Below are 17,434 nucleotides of genomic sequence, written 5' to 3' on the forward strand. Positions count from 1 at the left end.
TCAAACAGCGCTGCTCATCATCATATCCCATCCTATTTCTGGTCTGTACTCACTCTCCCATGGCAGGCAGGCAGGTGAGGAAGTGTTGGCTTTAGCGAAGGATCAACAGGATTAGAGAGCATTTACCCAGATTTCCCAGACAGACGCGATGGGATTCCAGCCTCCGACAGCTCGTCTGCTAGTACACAGAGAGTGGCACATGACTGCCGCTCTAATAATACTAGTGTGTTTGTCTATTGACATTCCCTCCTTTCTCTGCCATGGCCATGAACTGCAAACAATCCTCAGAGAGTGTACACAAGCCCACTCACAGTGCAGCCAAGAAGAGCCACTAATGCGATTGGCAGGAATATTGCCCTTGATGTGGCTCTCGGTTTATGAGGATGTTCCATTTCAAACAGTCCTGCCTGGGAACGGCGTCAGCCGTAGACGGAGGGGTCTGCGTATGCGTGTGTGTGTGTGTGTGTGTGTGTGTGTGTGTGTGAGCTATTTGTGTGTGACCTTTCTGGAATATTAATTAATCTGGTAAATGAGCATCAGGCAGCTTTTTGTGTTTGTGTATTTGCCTGCGATTGTAATTGCTGTCCGTTGCGTCGCATGCGTTTCCAATTAGATAGAGATGGTTGATGTTCCGATTAGCACATTTTCTAACAAGGAGACATCAGTTGATAAAGCTATATATATATATATATATCACGATACATCATCTGGGAACCATGAATGTCTATACAAAAGTGTGTGCCTATCCATCCAGTAAATGTTGAGATAATTCACCACTTAAGTTAAGACGTTGACCTGTTAGTGGCGCTAGATGAAAAGTCAGGGGACCACCAGAATCATTAGGATTCATCCTCTGGGGATCATGGATATCTGCACCAAATTTCACGGCAATCCATTCGATAGTTGTTGAGATATTTGAACAAAAGCAATGGACCAACGTCGCCATCTCTAAAGCTGCACCGCCAGCGTGCCTAAAAACCCAATTTGGGAATTAATCTAACATCCAGTTCCAAGAATAGTCCTTAAATTAAAACAAACTCAGGTCTCCACCAACTATTACAAACTCTCTGGCATATTACAGTAAATCTCCTTGTCCAAATGATGTCAAATTTGCCGCTAAAGTTTATAAGGTGGTGGCAGTCTTGTAAACGGATCCAGGGAGAGTTATGTTCTTCAGCTTCCCTTCTCTTCCTGCTTTTATTTGGGGCAATATGACCTCCTCTAACTGCTTTGTTAAATGTTACATCACCCTTTCACAGAGACCCTCATATTTCATAGTTTCTTTTCTACACCGAGGGGGAGGCTCGGTTCATGAACTCAAGCACAGAGTGTGAGGAACCTGAAAGGTGTTTAGAAGTGAAAAGACAGATACAGTACACAATAGCTGTTGCCTTTTAAAGCAGACAATTTTGAGATAGTGCAGAAGTGTGTGAAGTTGTGAGTATTTATGTGTATGCATGGGCATGCACTTTCTCCATTGGGCAGACCGTGGCAGATTCCCAGCACCTCCTAAACTGATAAGGTCAAAGGGTTCCTCCTCACTCGAAACCTGTCAGACGTCCTCCTTCCTTATTTTGTGGTATTCGTTACCGTCTCCCATTCACTCCCTATTCTAAGCGCTGCATAGAGAGATGACCCCCCCAGCTAAAGGCCGGGTGGAGATGGACTTTTACATATGTAAATGTTGGAAAAGGGGGAGGATGCAGGGTGAAAGGTGATGGTCATGGTTGAGTGCTTTAGGAAGTGGAGGGATCATTACATAGGGGGGGTCCCATTCAACAGACACCCACCACAAACACATCGTAGGAGCAGGGATGACCCCCCCCCCCCACACACACACATACTCACACATACTCTTCTCTACACAATGGGCCCCTCAGCTGAGCCATACGGAGGTAGTGTGAACGTGTTGGGAAACACTATTAGATTCCACTGGATTCTGAAAAAAATCCCAATCAACGCTGACAGAGAGACTAACAGCTTGTGCCAAAAGATTTGGTTTGCACATAAATAAGGATGGTGGTGACACATTGAGATTACAGTGTTACAAATCTGATAAAAAAAATTCAAAGTTTTGACGCCTTTCGTAAGAAGCTTGGCATTGAAAGAAATTAAATCCAGGGATTAAACTTTCATGTATAACAATCATCAACAAACATCTTAATATCACTTATGAAGCAGCAGCTGACAAGACCTCACTATGAACTCCCCCATCTCATTTTAGACAGAGTATTTCCTACCATTAAAGGCCCTAGTGTAGGGAAATCCAATCTGAAGACGGCAGTGGATCTGGAGAGTCTTACACTGGATGTTTATGTGCGACTTGGCCAAGTTTTAAGCCTCTGGAAGTCTGCAGCACATGACAGCCTCGCTCACAATAACTCATTGGACATCAGCCCGAGTGTCAAACAGGGTGACTGGATCTTGCTAAACCGAAGAACATGCGAGCGTAACGTAAATACACTACGGGGTCCAATCATACAAATAAGATTCAAGTCTTGCTCTTAGAGGAACCATCTCGGGGCTATCTGGAGATCTGGTTCTTATCTCACATGATATGTATTGTACATGTGGCGGCTCCGTATGCTGCACAGATGCACTAAAAGCAAGCTGGAAACACGTGATAGGCTACACCTGGTTCTCTTCCCCTTATGTGGTGACGGATCAATAGAAACAAGGATGCCAATTATGCCACAATGGCTTTAAAGGTTAAAAAGGATGCTATTGATTCACATGGCTTGCAAATGACATTAGTTGCTTAGCTGAATACATGGCTCCACTGTGGTGAGAGGGAGGCGTAATAGGGAAAAGCAACAGTGTAATTTTAAAGTATTTGACTGTCAACACATGCATAAGTTAGATATAACCTATACTTTAATGGTAATTTTAACGTTCTGCACGCGGTGGTATGTTTAGCTTTCTCAGACCAAGTTTGCATGCTATGTCTAAGTTTCTAGCTTTGTGTTTTTAAAACAGCACAGTGTCATTTTCTGAGCGTCACACTGAGAGCAGGACCAGCGCTAACTACGCAAAGAAGATGAGGAAAAAGGTTAAAAAAGGGGCTGCAGGTTTTGGTTCAGCAAACAGATAGATTGATTTGAATGCCTTCATTTTACCCCCAAAAATTATGAAATCAATATAATGACAGCACATTCATCGTAGTTGGATGTAACTAACTGTACTTAAGTACAAATTTGAGGTACTTACTAGAGTATTTCCATGTTATTTTGTTACTTTATATATTTGTACTTAAATATTCTTTTCACTCCACTACATTTGTTTTGACATTGCAGTCAGATTATTAATACAAAATAATAATCAACTAATAAATTCTGATGTATTTTTATGGATTAAGCGACCTGGCAGTCCATAAAATAGCTTCACCTTCACCAGCTGCAACATTAGTGATACACATGAATACGTTCTAATTTAATAGTTTAACACATATTATTCTCAAATTGGGACATTTTGCATAATGAGTACCTTTACTTTTACTGATAATACTTTTGTACTTTTAATTACATATTTGTGTGTACAAGTTAAAAACGAATTGACTCCTAACACCAGTATAAATGTCTGTGGCACCACTATGTTTCATTTGGTATAACAAACGTCAAAAAGTCAGATTCTGGTCTTCACGTCACTATTTTAATCAAATATGCTTTTACTGCGTTTTGTCTTTGTAGGTTATGGTTCGGTTGAAAAATTCAGAGGAAGAGAGCGAGTGAGGGAAACAGAGAGTCAGAGAGGGGAGGGAAGGGAAGCGAGGCGATACAATATGATCCAGACCGCTTCGACTGCAGCGTGTATCCAGTCGTTCCACTGGCGCATGGAAACATGTGCTGGACATGTGTGTGTGTGTGTGTGTGTGTGTGCGCTTCTCAGGTCACTGCACAATCAGGAAGACGCAGAGAGAAACAGAGGGGAAAGCAGCCCGGCCAGCGCTGACAAACTCATCTCTGTGAGCCAACGGGCCCATGAGTGGCTTCAGTATCTGTCTGCTCAGGGAGCCCAGGAGTGTTGGATCCATTAGTGTCCGCTCTATCTGATTTACAGGTCGTCCTCTCTCATCTGATAATGCTTCAGGCTCCTTGAATATTTAAAGAAGGGTTGTCAGATACCTGCCAAACAAGCCTAACGAGATTGATGGAAAGTACAATGCTATCAGAGAGACAGATGATTGGCTGGGACGGCACCGTGGCCCTTCTCACAAATTGGATTTTTTTTTTTTTTTGTTGGCTGGTTTTATTTTCTGCGTCATGTTGTGTTGGCTAACAGGATGTAGATCTAAATGACACCCATCTCGGGAAAAGGCTGTAGCACGGTGAATTTTTGCAAACATCAAAGTTTCACTTCCCTTTTGTTAACAGTAAATAGATCGCCGCATTTGTCTGAAGTGATGGGAATGTTCTTGTCTGAACAAGTACACTCAGCTCTTTTTCTCAGAATGATCCCTGCACTGTCAGCCTCGAATCTTCTCAATGAATGAACTCTACATCAGCCAGCATTGGTGCGGGACATCAGCCTAATTTACTCTTGTTAGAGTGCTGTAAATAGTCGCTTTGTGCTATCCAGGAGAGATGGATATTCAGCACAAGCAAGGGTGTGATTGAGGAGAACATAAAAAAAACTGAATATGAAAATAGAAATTTCCACACTGTAAAAAGAAAAAAACAGGCAAAATATGATAATGGCCTTCATATTTCCAGGGCCTTGGTAGCATCAAGGGATTACAAATTTAATCGGTAAATGTTCTGACATCTCACGTTTTCCCTATTGTCAACTTCACTTTCCATTGTGCCGCGTTGGCTTTTTATAAATGGCCATTGACCAGTCATAAATCTCACTGCTCCATCGCTGTTTAGTGGACCAGATACAATACATCCCTGTCCCGGGACATGTGCAGCGAGAGGGACAGCCCGTCACAGGCGAGGGGTGGATGTAATTAATCTGGCACAATATTGACTCTTCACTCTGAATCCCTCAGCCCCCAATATAGCTGTCCCCTCTTAATGTTTAATGTAGCGATCGATCCACCCCCACACTGTTACTGAAATGATATAATGAGCTCCCACTGCCCACCAGGGTATCGTGGATGTGAGGGAGGGGTGTGTATGTGCAGGGTTTCATTTGTTTGTTCACGTATGTGGCAACGCACGCCTGTACATGCGTTTCTAGGCGAAATCTGCCTTATCGGACGTAGATAACACTTAGAAAAGGCCGGGACACCTTGCTTGAAATTATCAGCGCACATGCCACATCCACAGCGCCCCCCCCTCCCTCCCTCCTCCATCCTCCCTTTCACCCTCTCTCAGTTTCTTGATCAGGATCTCAACCGTAATGCTTCACGGCACGTTTGACCCGCTCTCACCCCTCTCCTTCCCCTCTCTGCCTTCATGCTGATTTATCTGTGCTTTATCTTTATCAAGTCATCTATCAACCCCCTCCATCTCCTCCTTCTCCTCTCCTGGATCAGCGAGGATCGATACGGTCGTACGCTGGCTCTCAGCTCGCTCTACACACCTACTGGTCTGTGTCAGCAGGTTACTATAGCCCCCCACCCCCCTCCTCCTCCACTCACGTGCAGTGTGTAGAGGAGTGTGTGTGTGTTGGACTATCAGGCATATGAAAGTGGAAAACAGTGAGATCTGAGTATGAATGTTGGCCAAGAACAGAAAAACAGCTCTTAAAGGATAATTCCACTTCATAGCTGTTCCATCACCTCACCGGAGAAGTGATGGAACAGTCATTGTTCAGATGGGGAGAACAGCACACACTTTCAAAGACATTCATGGCATTGCGCGTATGAAAAGTGACAGAAAGTTGTATATAAACATGAACAAAACACCTCCTAAACATCTCTGCACACCTGGCCAGTCATTGCCGAATTATTGGTTTCGGAAAGTTAGAAAGGTTGTCGAATGCAACCCCCTCAATTCCGACACTGTATACCGACCTCATGAGGCACAACAAGCCAGATCATCTAAACCACTTTATTTGGAGGTAAAACCAAAAGTGAAAACGCCAGACTTCGCTGTGCGTACACAAGTACGGTAAATCTAAATTGTCCATAAACTGTGACGGTTTGGGTAATAATATTTCTCTTCCAAATACATCTGGCTAACCCCGGGGGGGTTTATTTGTTTGACCTTTCTTGCCCCGTCTGACTTCTTTTTTACCAAAGTTGCTGCATTTCCAGATCTCACAAATGAACTTGGTGAGTAGAATCTTATTATTCCCAAAACTGGACTGCGAATAAACTGGGATTGTACGTCAACAGGAAAGATGTCTAAACTTGGCCTCATCACTGCCACATGTGCACAGTTGACACACTCACAGTATCTTCTTATTAATGACTGCTTCAAGTTCAACTACCGTTGTTATTTTTACGGCCTCGCCCCGTCTCTTTCACAGCATCTGTTCCCGTCTTTGGTCTGCGTTGCTTTTCGAAAGAGAAAACATTCCAGCTGCAGAGAGCAAAGCCGTCCTGCTGGAGTAAACACACCAACACGGATATAGAAATGCACAGGCACAAATGTGAGCAGCACAGGGATGTACTAGCACACACACACACTCTCTTTTCCTTCCACACACACCTCCCCTCACTCTCCTGTAATAAAACACACACTGCCGTCCATTCACAAAGCTATGCTGCTGACACTCGGGCCGTGCTGCCTGGCTCAAATCCCCGCGGCCCCCTGGCTTTGACAGGGCTGTTCTGAATCAACACGCAGAAGTTGAGCTTTTACTTCCCCACTGGAAGCCGTTAAACGCCTATTACTCGACATGCCTGGCCTTTACAAACCCATTTTCATTGGACGTTATTGACTAGAGATGACTAAATAATGTTTTAAACGAACAGTAACTTTTGGATAATTGTCTTTTTTAGGATCCTAACCTGGAAGCAAATTCAAATGAAACTCTAAAATTTGGGATGACCAGAGATAATTGCAACAAAGACAGGACGTGCAAATAAAAGCATGAATACTGATGAGATAAAACAGGAGTTGCAAGCCCCCCCAAGAAGCTCAGATCTTTAAAAAAAAATGTAGTCAGATGAAGGCTGACAGGAAAATAGGCCCGCACCTCTCATAGGTGTTGTTAGCGGTGGAGTAACGTCCCCCAATGTCATGAATGAAGGTTCCCTCCCTTAACTCAATGTGCTGCCTCAGCCAGTCTTTCACAACCAACCCATTCATAAAACTGCAGGGCTGAAGTTTGTGTGTGTGTGTGTGTGTGTGTGTGTGTGCTCACCAGGCCAAGTGTGTTTATGTGTGCGCTCGAGTAAGTGGATGAGAGCCTGTCAAAAGGAATCATGTGTTCACGTAAGAGAAATCAACCATTTTACTCATAAGCAAAACAAAACAGCGCAACAAACACAAGCCTCGCCTCCCCCCAGGCAGGCGGTATCCAAGTATATCTGGCAGGCACCTGGCTGTTTTTGCACACTTTGTTGCATAGCAGCTGTATTTTGGAAAGTGGAGAACACAGAGCTGCATGTTTCTCTTTTTTCGGGGAGAGAGGGAGTTGGAGAGGGAGGGGCTCAATTCACCCATCGCCCCATGCTCCAAATAGGGCCTGATTGGGCCAGTTCTGATCCAGAAAAACAACCCAAACAAGAGAAAGGCTGTGAATTCATGACAAAGCAGAACACACAGAGCCAGAGAGACACGCTGCTGGGAGGACTGGTTCGAGCTTTCTCTCTCTCTTTAGTCGATCGACGGAAAATGAACCTGCAACCTTCTTGATAATTGATTCAAGTCATTTTTCAAGCAAATATGCCAAATATTACCTCGCTCCAGCTTTTCTTTTCTCTGAGGAATAGCTGTGTGACAGTGAACGGAACGTCTTTGGGTTTTGGACTGTTGGTCTGACAAAACATGGACTTTAGGAAACTGATCAACATTTTATAAAGTTGATCAAGAAATTAAATGTACAGCCCCACTGCATAGTGCACTATAATAAAAAGGAATATATATATATATACATATATGATCACATGTAGTTTAACAACTGAATGTATTGGTGATTGATCAAATGAGAATCAAAGAGAAGTGGCAGACTGTGGAGAAGCTTGTGTTCGTCTTCCTCTCCTCTCTTTTCTTGCCTCTTTGCTAAACTTGCTCTCTGAGACGCACTGTAACGGCATTCTATAGCCACAACTTCCTATATAATTACAGCAAGGCACAAAACTAAACAATCGTCCCACACAGCTCCGAAATCGTTGGATTAGTTCACATCTTGGAACACTCAATGTGTGTGTAGAGAGAGAGAGACAGAGAGAGGTAGAGAGAAAAGGGAAAGGGGAGGCGTGGGGGGGGGGGGTCCAGATTTTTAAATTCGACTTAGTTTGTACAGACACAGGAAGGGAGGGAGGGGTTTGGAGTATCCACTTGGAGAGGAGGGGGGTGTCAGAGAGGGAGAGAGAGGTGGGGGGGGGGTCTGTAGTACTGTAGGGCTTTTTTATGAATGAAGACCGACAGAGAGAGCAGCAGAGGACTGAGAGAGAGAGAGCGAGCGGGGGGAGGGAGAGGCACACTTCCTCTTACGCACGCAGGGAAGAAAATTTATGAATGGGTCACATCTCTCGAGCTGCTCCAAGTGTAAACAACATACTTGGACAAAGAAGAACGAGCTCTCGGCCTCGGTAAACGCTCCAACGCTCGGGCCTTTTGCTGTTTTTGACAATAAAAAGTAAAGTAGTGACATGTTCAGACTACTTCAATTAAGTTTGTGCACCATAAATTTGACTGACACCTCCATGTGTTTCCTCCCCGCAGGCAGTAAACAGACAAAGGAATCAGTCCGACAGCCTAGCGTCAGGCGAGGATAACCCCCGAAGGTGCTGTCAGCGCCGCAAACATTAATCCTCCTCTCCTCTTGATGAGCACGAGATTAAAATCACATCCCTCTTTTAAAACTTCCATGCAGGGCCAATCACATTAGTTCAATGGGGGGAAAAAAAACAATATGGTGCTCTGTTATCACCAATGGCTCAATTACCTTTAAAACACACACACACACACACACACACACACAGGCTGGTCGGCAAGTACATAAAAGTTGCATGTTTGTATAACCTTCCCTCAATGGCAGCCTGCAGACAGAGCACGCTTGTTAGCTGTGAACTGAGGGGGAATGGACCAGATGAGATAGATTTACCAGATGTGCAGGTATTGCACAATCCCTCCTTTGCCCCCTCCTCTTCCCTAATCTAGCATTCCAACATGTCCCAGTGTTTTTGCGTCTCTTCTTTTGCTGTTGCACTGGCTCCCTCTCTCCCCCCCCCCCCCCCCTCTCTCCGTCAACACCACACCCATGCAGGTAACAACCTGACTCAGTAAACAACAATGTTTAATTTTACCAGGGCGCTGTTTTCAATGCAAGCCTCAATTATATTCCGGTCACCTGGGATTAGGGCTTTGCTTTATGCTGTTTTTTTTATGTGCAAGAGTTTCCAAAACAGGTGAGTCACCTGTTTTTAATAGTACGCCAGACACTGAGAATGTCTTTAGTTCAGTATGGGAAAAAAATAAGCCTTTGTATGCTTTTAATAGACCACATACAGGATCTAGAACAAACACAAAGATGAATATATTTATAGTCGCTTGTCAGCTTCAATTTTCCAAAAATCAAAGCTGAATAGAGACGCTCCAACTGGACTCTGCGGCTATTGACTGTGACCAGCAGGGACACTGTCTGTCAACGCGGGAGTGTCTCTGCCGTGTATAAGTGAGCTGCCCGTCAAACTGAAGCCCCCGTGACCCTGCAAATCATACCCCGGTCAACCGTTAGCAGAGGCCTGACAGCTGATTGGCTGACAGGTCAGGGGGTTAAGTAGACATGACCTCTGCGTGCCCCGGGGTTCATCTGCACTTCCTCCTCCGCATTGTTGGCCAACAGACAGCGTCAATGTTGCACAGGGCATGTGTCACCGGGGGACTGACCAGTTGTGACACAGAGCCGGTTAAATCACATGATGTTTACACACAAAAGACACATGGGCTTCAAATGAGAGGAAGCGCCTTTGACTGGAACTGAAAGCTGTCACTTTTACTTTGGGGATGAGATTATTCTTGGAGGTATTTCAAGTTCTCTTTAAGTCGCTGACCATTTCAGTGCCATTGCTGAAAAGATGGAGAAGCCTGCAGGGCGTTGAATGGGACAAGAAAAAAAACTGTTTGTAGAGCGACACGTACTCCCACCCAGATCCTGAATCGCCATTGTTAAGACACACAACAAGAAAGGGAAACTCATTCAAATAGCCGCTCAGTTGTGCAGCCCAGGAATTTGCTTTTCTATTTTACACCTTCCGATGCGCACAAAGGGACATCTTTGTACCTGGGCCCTGAATAATTTTTTACTGGTTTCCTGGGCCGTACCCATTCAGCTTTTCAAAGGCATGCAAATGGATGACGGCAGCACATAATGCCGACATCCAAATTCACTTCATGATGACTGGCTCATTAGGCCTTCTGTTTCTGCATAGCTTTGTCTGCCAAAGAGATTACTGTAACATCAGCGAGTTACTGTATCCCCACATAAGCCTCTGGCGGTTTCACATCCCAGATTTGACCGCTGGGTTCATCCTCACTTTCTCATGACATGCATACTTTAGCTGGAATTACATGAGCAGACCAACTGGTCAAATCTGAAAGATGTGCGAGACTGTCCATGCACAGCTCTGCATGTTGCACGGATCAGTACCTGATTGAGTAAACAATGATAATATAATAAAAATCTGTGCAATACTTGGTCAGAAAAATCAGATTTTTTGGCACACGTATAAATCCACATGGACACACATACAGGACGCAGAAAATAAAAGTACTCACAGTTCTCAGAGTGGAAATCAGGAACAAATTGCTCGTCGCTGTCAGGAACCTGAGCTGAAATTAGAAGAAAACAAAGAGCAACCATAACTTTAACATTATTATTATATTCTGAACCAAATCTGACCCTTTTCTGTCTCTTAACCTGCCAACCTGATTTCATGAAGCATTGGCTTAAGCTGAGAGATATTTCAGCCAATCAAAAACAGACTTGTTGACCATAACCACCAAAGTAACATCCAACTTTTGTGTTGGGTGGCTTTTCTGTGTGGAGACCCAAAGTGTTCAATATGTGACAAATAATCAAGAACATTAACCATTAAATTTGTGAAATCATCCAATGTGTTTTAAAGCTCAGTTCATTATAATGAGATGTTATTTCATCCTGCTTCTTTTTACAGTTAAATAGTTTAGTGCAGGTCATTTAATCCAGCAGTTTTTTTAAAATTTCAAAATGTCCATTTTCCTCAATGACCAATTTATTTTAATTACAAAATCTTTTCTCTGTAAATCAAGACAAAGAGGGCAAAGCCACTTATGTGACTGCCAAGTTGATGTCCAATCAATAGATCTGCAAAGTAACCCCCCCCCCACCTCTATTAATACATCCTATTCGACACATGTAACTACTGTCTTGACTATTCAGTCACCTGTACACCACCGGTCAAGTTTGTACCAGCTGTTAACCAGTTTCTTTCCATTTCCATCGCAGAAATCCAGACAGACTAAACAGGCTGTTCTGGCTAAACAAGAGAGGAAATCTGTCAAGTGGTGTGATGAACCAACTATTCGGATTCAACTTCTCTCTGTCCCAAAGTGTCGGGGACTCTGTCTAACAATCTAGAAGTAGTCTGGATTTTATCTGCCGTGTAGATGAGGAATGGCTCTTATAGTCAAACTACAAGCAGCTAGAGAACAAGGAAAGCAGACTATAGCAAGAGGAGAAGCGGCGAGTGAAACAAGAGCAAACTAACGTTAAAGAACTTCTTAGATCTTCTTGTCAAATGGCCAAACTAAGATTTGATCGCACTGCTTTTCCTGTTCAGATCGTATTGGTTGTAACACTGTGATGCATGAATGTAAGTGTCAAAGATGCAACGTACAGCCAGCTTACAATGATTTGTAAAAATAGAGAGGTCAATACAGTGATATGGTATGTGTGATATCGTGGCCTGATCTATAATTACTTGCAGTAGTGTACAGTTTCAGTGGCCCCCGATTGGACTCTCTCATAATGAAACTCATCTAGGAAAGGAGTGATGCCAAGCCCAGGTGCAGCAGAGCTAGACAGACACCATTGTACAGCTCTTTATTTTTTTTAGGAATCCAAACCCATTCACAATTGTCCTTGAGGAGCTTTTGGACATTGAGTCACACAAACAGGTTAGAAAAGCTCAAATCATTTGACTGCCAACACCCTACAAGAGGTGAGGAGGTCAAATTCACCTACGGAGCACGCTGGCATTTAGTTCGCCTACCCTTTAAATTAATGACCTAAGCCTAAACGTAGAGCAGAACCAGGGCGAGCAACCTTTTAATCTGGCACCACTCCAGCTCCACAAGTTTCTGGGGGTTTTGAAGTGTTTCCACTGCTTGGGACTCACACTTACGTCATGGTACAAGCTAACCGGTAGGGAAAAGTTGATGGGTATCATTAAATATCATGAACTCAATCAGGGGTGTAATGGGCTACAAAACAAACTGGCACCATGGCGCAGGTACTTTAGCACCATTCGCTTTCTAAAAATATAAATAATAAAGCTTCCTTGGAGATTTATGTCTGTATTTTTTCCGTAGACATCTGCAGAATTCACTACGGCTGCACCAAAAGGATGTGACTGTAACGTCACCCAAGAACCTAAATCTGATCCAGCATTCAACCTCAACGGCCTCTTCTCTCTCGTTTCATCCACAGTACGGTTTCCAGTCAAAGATACACAACACAGAAACCAAAACTCAAGACAGAGAGAGAGAGAGCAACAGACACAGAGGACAAAAAGAGGAAATAAGAAATTCAAATCCACTTTCTTGTCGTCACACTCCTCCTTCCTGTACAGAGGAAACCGGACGACAGCGTTTTGGAGCATGTTCAGATAAATGACATCGATTTCTTATATAACGCCGCATCCTGTGGCTTACTATACCATAATAATATTACCCCCTTTTAACTTTTCAGTCCTTCGCCCTCAGGGGGGAGAAATAAAGCTGCTGTATGAGACAGAGCAGGGGCCAATATTTAGTTCTGCAGATCCAACAATCAATCATATCCACTCTTTTCAACATGTCCAACAAACGGAACATGCTAGACCTCATAAAGAGACAGGAGAAAAGAAACGCGAATGGTGAGCGTCAGACATTATCGCAACCCTGCTGTGTGTGTGTGTGTGTGTGTGTTGTGTATCTGATTTGTTTCCAGGAACACCTCGTCAGGGGCTTTGAGATGCAAGTCAGCACAAGAAGGAAAGTGTGTTTATAGGAGCACAGACGCATGTTCTCCGAGATGCTTCCAGGCACCTTGAATGACTTTTTTTCCCTCTCTCTCTCTCTCAGTGGGAGATCCTGGGAGGAGCTAAACAGCCTCAGTCATATAAACCTAAAGGCCATAATGAGACAAGATGTGACAAGCTCCTGAACTCTTGCCATTCAGTACTTCACCCTTTCTGTCTCTCTCTTGCTTCCGCTCTCCTTTGGCGGAAAAAAAAAAAAAACTCCCTCCAGCTACCCGGCTTTTACAATCTTGGTGAATCCCTCACAACTGCAATCAGTCATGATAAGGTCTTTAATTAATGCAACAGGAAAGGAGAGGTCTTAGCCGGGGAAGCTGAAAACAAGCCAGTACTTAGGCTTAAATAACACTTTGATAAAGTTACACTTCTATCTTTCTGTTCTGCTTGGGTTTTTTTTTTTTGCCTTGTTCACTCTCTGTGACTGAAACAATAAGCTACCACACAACCTGTGAATTCAGTACATAAACTAATGTCTCCTTTTAAAGGGTCAGTTCACCAACATTACAAAAAAAAGTTGTAGATAGTTTGGGTTTTATTTGCAAAGGGTTACAGATATGCCTGCTGTCGCCTCCATACAGTGGAGGTGAATGGAGCGTAGTCTGTGGGGATTAATCCAATGAAAAATTACATAAATGCAGTGTCCCCTGCTGATTCAAATATGACTATTTCTTTGGTAGAAAGTAGTTCCAATGAAAACTGATCACAGCGAGTTTTGTTTTTCTGAGTAACATTGTTGACATTGTTTCTGATGAATACTTTTAAAGCAATTCTTTTAAAGCTTTGAGCATCACAAACAAAATCCTAATCAAAATTTCAAAATATTCAATTATCTGAAAGACTATAAAGCTCTAGTGAGTTTTTTTTTAGGTTGAACTGGACTTTTAAGGGCGGCCTTTACAGTGAAATCTGTGAATACAAATAGGCTCCAACTTTGAAGCGACACCCATTGTTGCAGTTTTATTGGCTCTGGCTCTCGTCTTTGTCTGCGTGAGACGCTGGTGTGAAGTGAACTTGCTGGTTTTTGACGCTGCATGAGAAAAGGTGCGAAAGCTAACGTGGACACTGCATTGTTTGCCATAAACAGTCGCTGGCCCGGGGAGTGGGCTCTATTTAAATGTCTGGTCTTCAGGCGGACACAACCGCTTCCACAGTGTCTCTGATTGTAACCTGCCCAGTTTGCTGATACTGGGACTCAAAGTCAACACAGGGACTCATTGTACTGTTTTAAGTTGACATAATATTCAAAGTGGGAGAAAGACCGCTTTCACTTCATGAGAATAGTATTTACATAGAATATACAAAGACATTTCTGCCATAATTTAAAGACCCCCTCCAGATGTTTTAAGACATACATAGAAAAGTTCAATTAGAGTTAAACATTTGTAAAATTACATCTATTCCCCCTCCCTCATTAAAACAAACTAAAATGTATGAATATGCAAATATTTCAAAAGTTTAACAGCTGAACACAAGTTGTCTCCTGCTTCACTGACATGTCCATTCTCAGTGTACTGGAAGCTTCAAGTTTCCACATCACACTTGTGTAAGTTGCATTTTGGACCATGATAGGTTTCTAAACTAGTTCTGATGTCACAAAATGTGCTCGTACGTACACACTTAAAACTCCGATTTAAAGGTGGCCACAGAGAAACTTTCCCCCCTTCAGCAGAGAAACGTGAAAACAGCCTTCTAGTATCAAACTCTGCACAAACATCATCCTGCACAGCGAAGTGAAGCAACAATAAGCAAAGCACATTTTTTTCAGGGGAGGAGGACTTTAAAACAGGATTTATCAGGTTGATGTGGTTCACATTAAATGTCAAATATGAGTGCCATTTCCCTTTAAAGCTGCACATCAAAGCACATCAAAGCAGGCGACACAACAAAATTCACACCTCGTGGTTCGCTTCTTATTTTTACTTGCAGCTTTAAGCACATTTGGACCCACTGTCCTGCCACTGCTGTGCTCCAACAGGCACAATGACTCACGGCGGGTGCTGTTTTCCCCCTCTTGACGTACAGTATAATTACTCTATTAGGGCTCACATCATCATTGCACTTATTAAGTCTACTAGCTGACAATTGCCTCTGACTGGGCCTCATTTCATCGCTATGTGTCTTTGAGTGACACAAGCCAAATAGCCTGTTTGTTTGCATTGGCTGCAGGCTGGCACGCATGCTACATGCCAACATGGCCAAAATAGGACATGCTCAAAGCTAATAATGTCCCGTCTGTGTTCTCCCAGGCCTCTTTTTTTTTTGGAGAGGTGGCGGGGGGGGGGGTATGGTTTATGAGCATGTGTGTTGCATCAGAAAGTTTGGGCTCTCAAGTGAGATTCAGCCAAACTAAGGAGGTCATCCTTTTTCACCGGAGCCACAGATTTATGAAGCATTTAAATAAAAGTGCATCAGTGAGACTTTGTTGTAAAGCTGTTGGACTGACAGAAAACCTGGAGGCAATGAGCATTTACGGTAATCACAGAATTTGTGATAAAATGCTTTTTGTGGACGATGGAAAGCAGCATGTGTGTGCGATTCAAGAGTTGAATAAAACAGAAAGGAACAGAATGTATGTTTCAGGCACAATATCAAGCCCCGTGACATGTCATTAATGTGGAAATCATCGCAGAGAAGTACAAATGAAAAGCAGGAAGAGCAGCCTGCAGGCAAACCTCACCTTCTGTGAGCCATGTCTCTTGGAGTTGGCTTAAATCCTGGAAGAGGTCTGAACAGAGAGATAAAAAGAAAGAGTGTATAATGAGCACAGTGCTGAGCGTTAGACCAGCGCTTACTAATATGTGTCTTCTCCCTGTGATATTTAAATGCTGTAACTGAGACTGACATTGCCTGGGGTTTGATAGACCATGATGTAAACATGCGTCATGTAAAATAGACCAGAGGCCAAAATTGAGTGAGCTTCCACTACTTTACCTTCAGATTCCTGAGGGGGTAATTCTGTGTCCATGTATTTCCTTTTCGCTGCCATCAACAGTCTATTTAGGGGCCCATTTCCATGCGACTTCTGCAAAACCCATAGATGTTAACAGAGGAGAAGTGAGAGACAGACTCCAACAGGGCATTTCCTGCACATCAGTGTCAAAAGAGCTAATGCCATGTTTAATGTGGCATGTGCAGAGTGAAGCCACCACTTGGACACATTTGACAAAACAAAAAACAAACAGCAAAAATAAGCAATATTAATCATTTGAAATGAGCTACAAATGAGAGCCGACTGCAGCTAAAGGTGAACGTGAAGCTCCTCAGAAAACAACACATTTCTCAGTTGTGGAGGCAATCTGGGAAAAACAAACGCGCTGTTTGCGTCTGAAGAAAGTGACCATTTGGCACGCTGACGCGCTGTGCGAGCGAAGGATCCCACAGAAGAAACCCGCTGACCAACATGTTCGAATGCACCACTTGCTGTGCTTCAGTTTGTGGAGATTTTGCGTTAGTTTTAAGCGGGGTGAGAAATAGTTTTTCTATCGCGAACACACACACACACACACACACACACACACAGCTGCTGCTGCTGCTGCTTCGGCCAAAACTCGTGCAGACGCGAGACGGAGAGCGATCCAGCCCGGCAGCCGAGTCAGTAAAGAAACAGGCAAAAAGCACTGAAGTAAACAGAAGAGTTTATCCATACGTACATTTGCTAAAGTGTAAGGCACTTGCTGGTCCAAATATCCATCCATCTTATAATCCATCCGTTAACCGTTTGTGGTCATTTAGGCTGAGTTGAGTGAGATCCACGCAGCCTGCAGGGAGAGGAGGGAGCGCTGCCTGTGAATGGAGCTGCGTGGAGGCTGCATGCATAATGAGCTCCATTCACAAAAAATGCCGAGGGGAAGTGATGGCGAGTGATTACCCAGCGGGCTGCTGCCCTCTTTACAAATCTCTCTTCTGCTTTTTTTTTGGCATGTGTGTGTGTGTGACAGCTCGTCACATTACCTACACGTTTCAGGTGAAGCTAGTTTTACACTTTGAGCAACTATTTCTTCCTGTTTTATTGCAGATTCATGCAGTTTCGTTTGGTTTATTTGTGTTGCAGGTCGCGCTTGCTGGTTTAAAAACATGCCAGACGGGCCATAAAGC

General features: G+C 43.6%; 1 protein-coding gene across 4 annotated transcripts in view; it reads right to left on the reverse strand.

The window, feature by feature from the left end:
* Positions 1-17,157, reverse strand: part of etv4 (ETS variant transcription factor 4) — a 29,328-nt gene extending 12,171 nt beyond the window's left edge. For all 4 annotated transcript variants that reach the window (XM_070927558.1, XM_070927559.1, XM_070927560.1 and 1 more), the window contains exons 1-4: positions 16,990-17,157; positions 16,271-16,361; positions 16,017-16,064; positions 10,836-10,889 (exon numbers count right to left, since the gene is read on the reverse strand). In XM_070927558.1, the coding sequence (XP_070783659.1) occupies positions 10,836-10,889; positions 16,017-16,064; positions 16,271-16,361; positions 16,990-17,046 (250 nt within the window). In that variant the 5' untranslated portion in view covers positions 17,047-17,157. The remainder of the gene's footprint in view (positions 1-10,835; positions 10,890-16,016; positions 16,065-16,270; positions 16,362-16,989) is intronic.
* Positions 17,158-17,434: the final 277 nt, after the last annotated feature.

Source organism: Enoplosus armatus, chromosome 20, assembly GCF_043641665.1.
Source record: "Enoplosus armatus isolate fEnoArm2 chromosome 20, fEnoArm2.hap1, whole genome shotgun sequence".
Lineage (NCBI taxonomy): Eukaryota > Metazoa > Chordata > Actinopteri > Centrarchiformes > Enoplosidae > Enoplosus > Enoplosus armatus.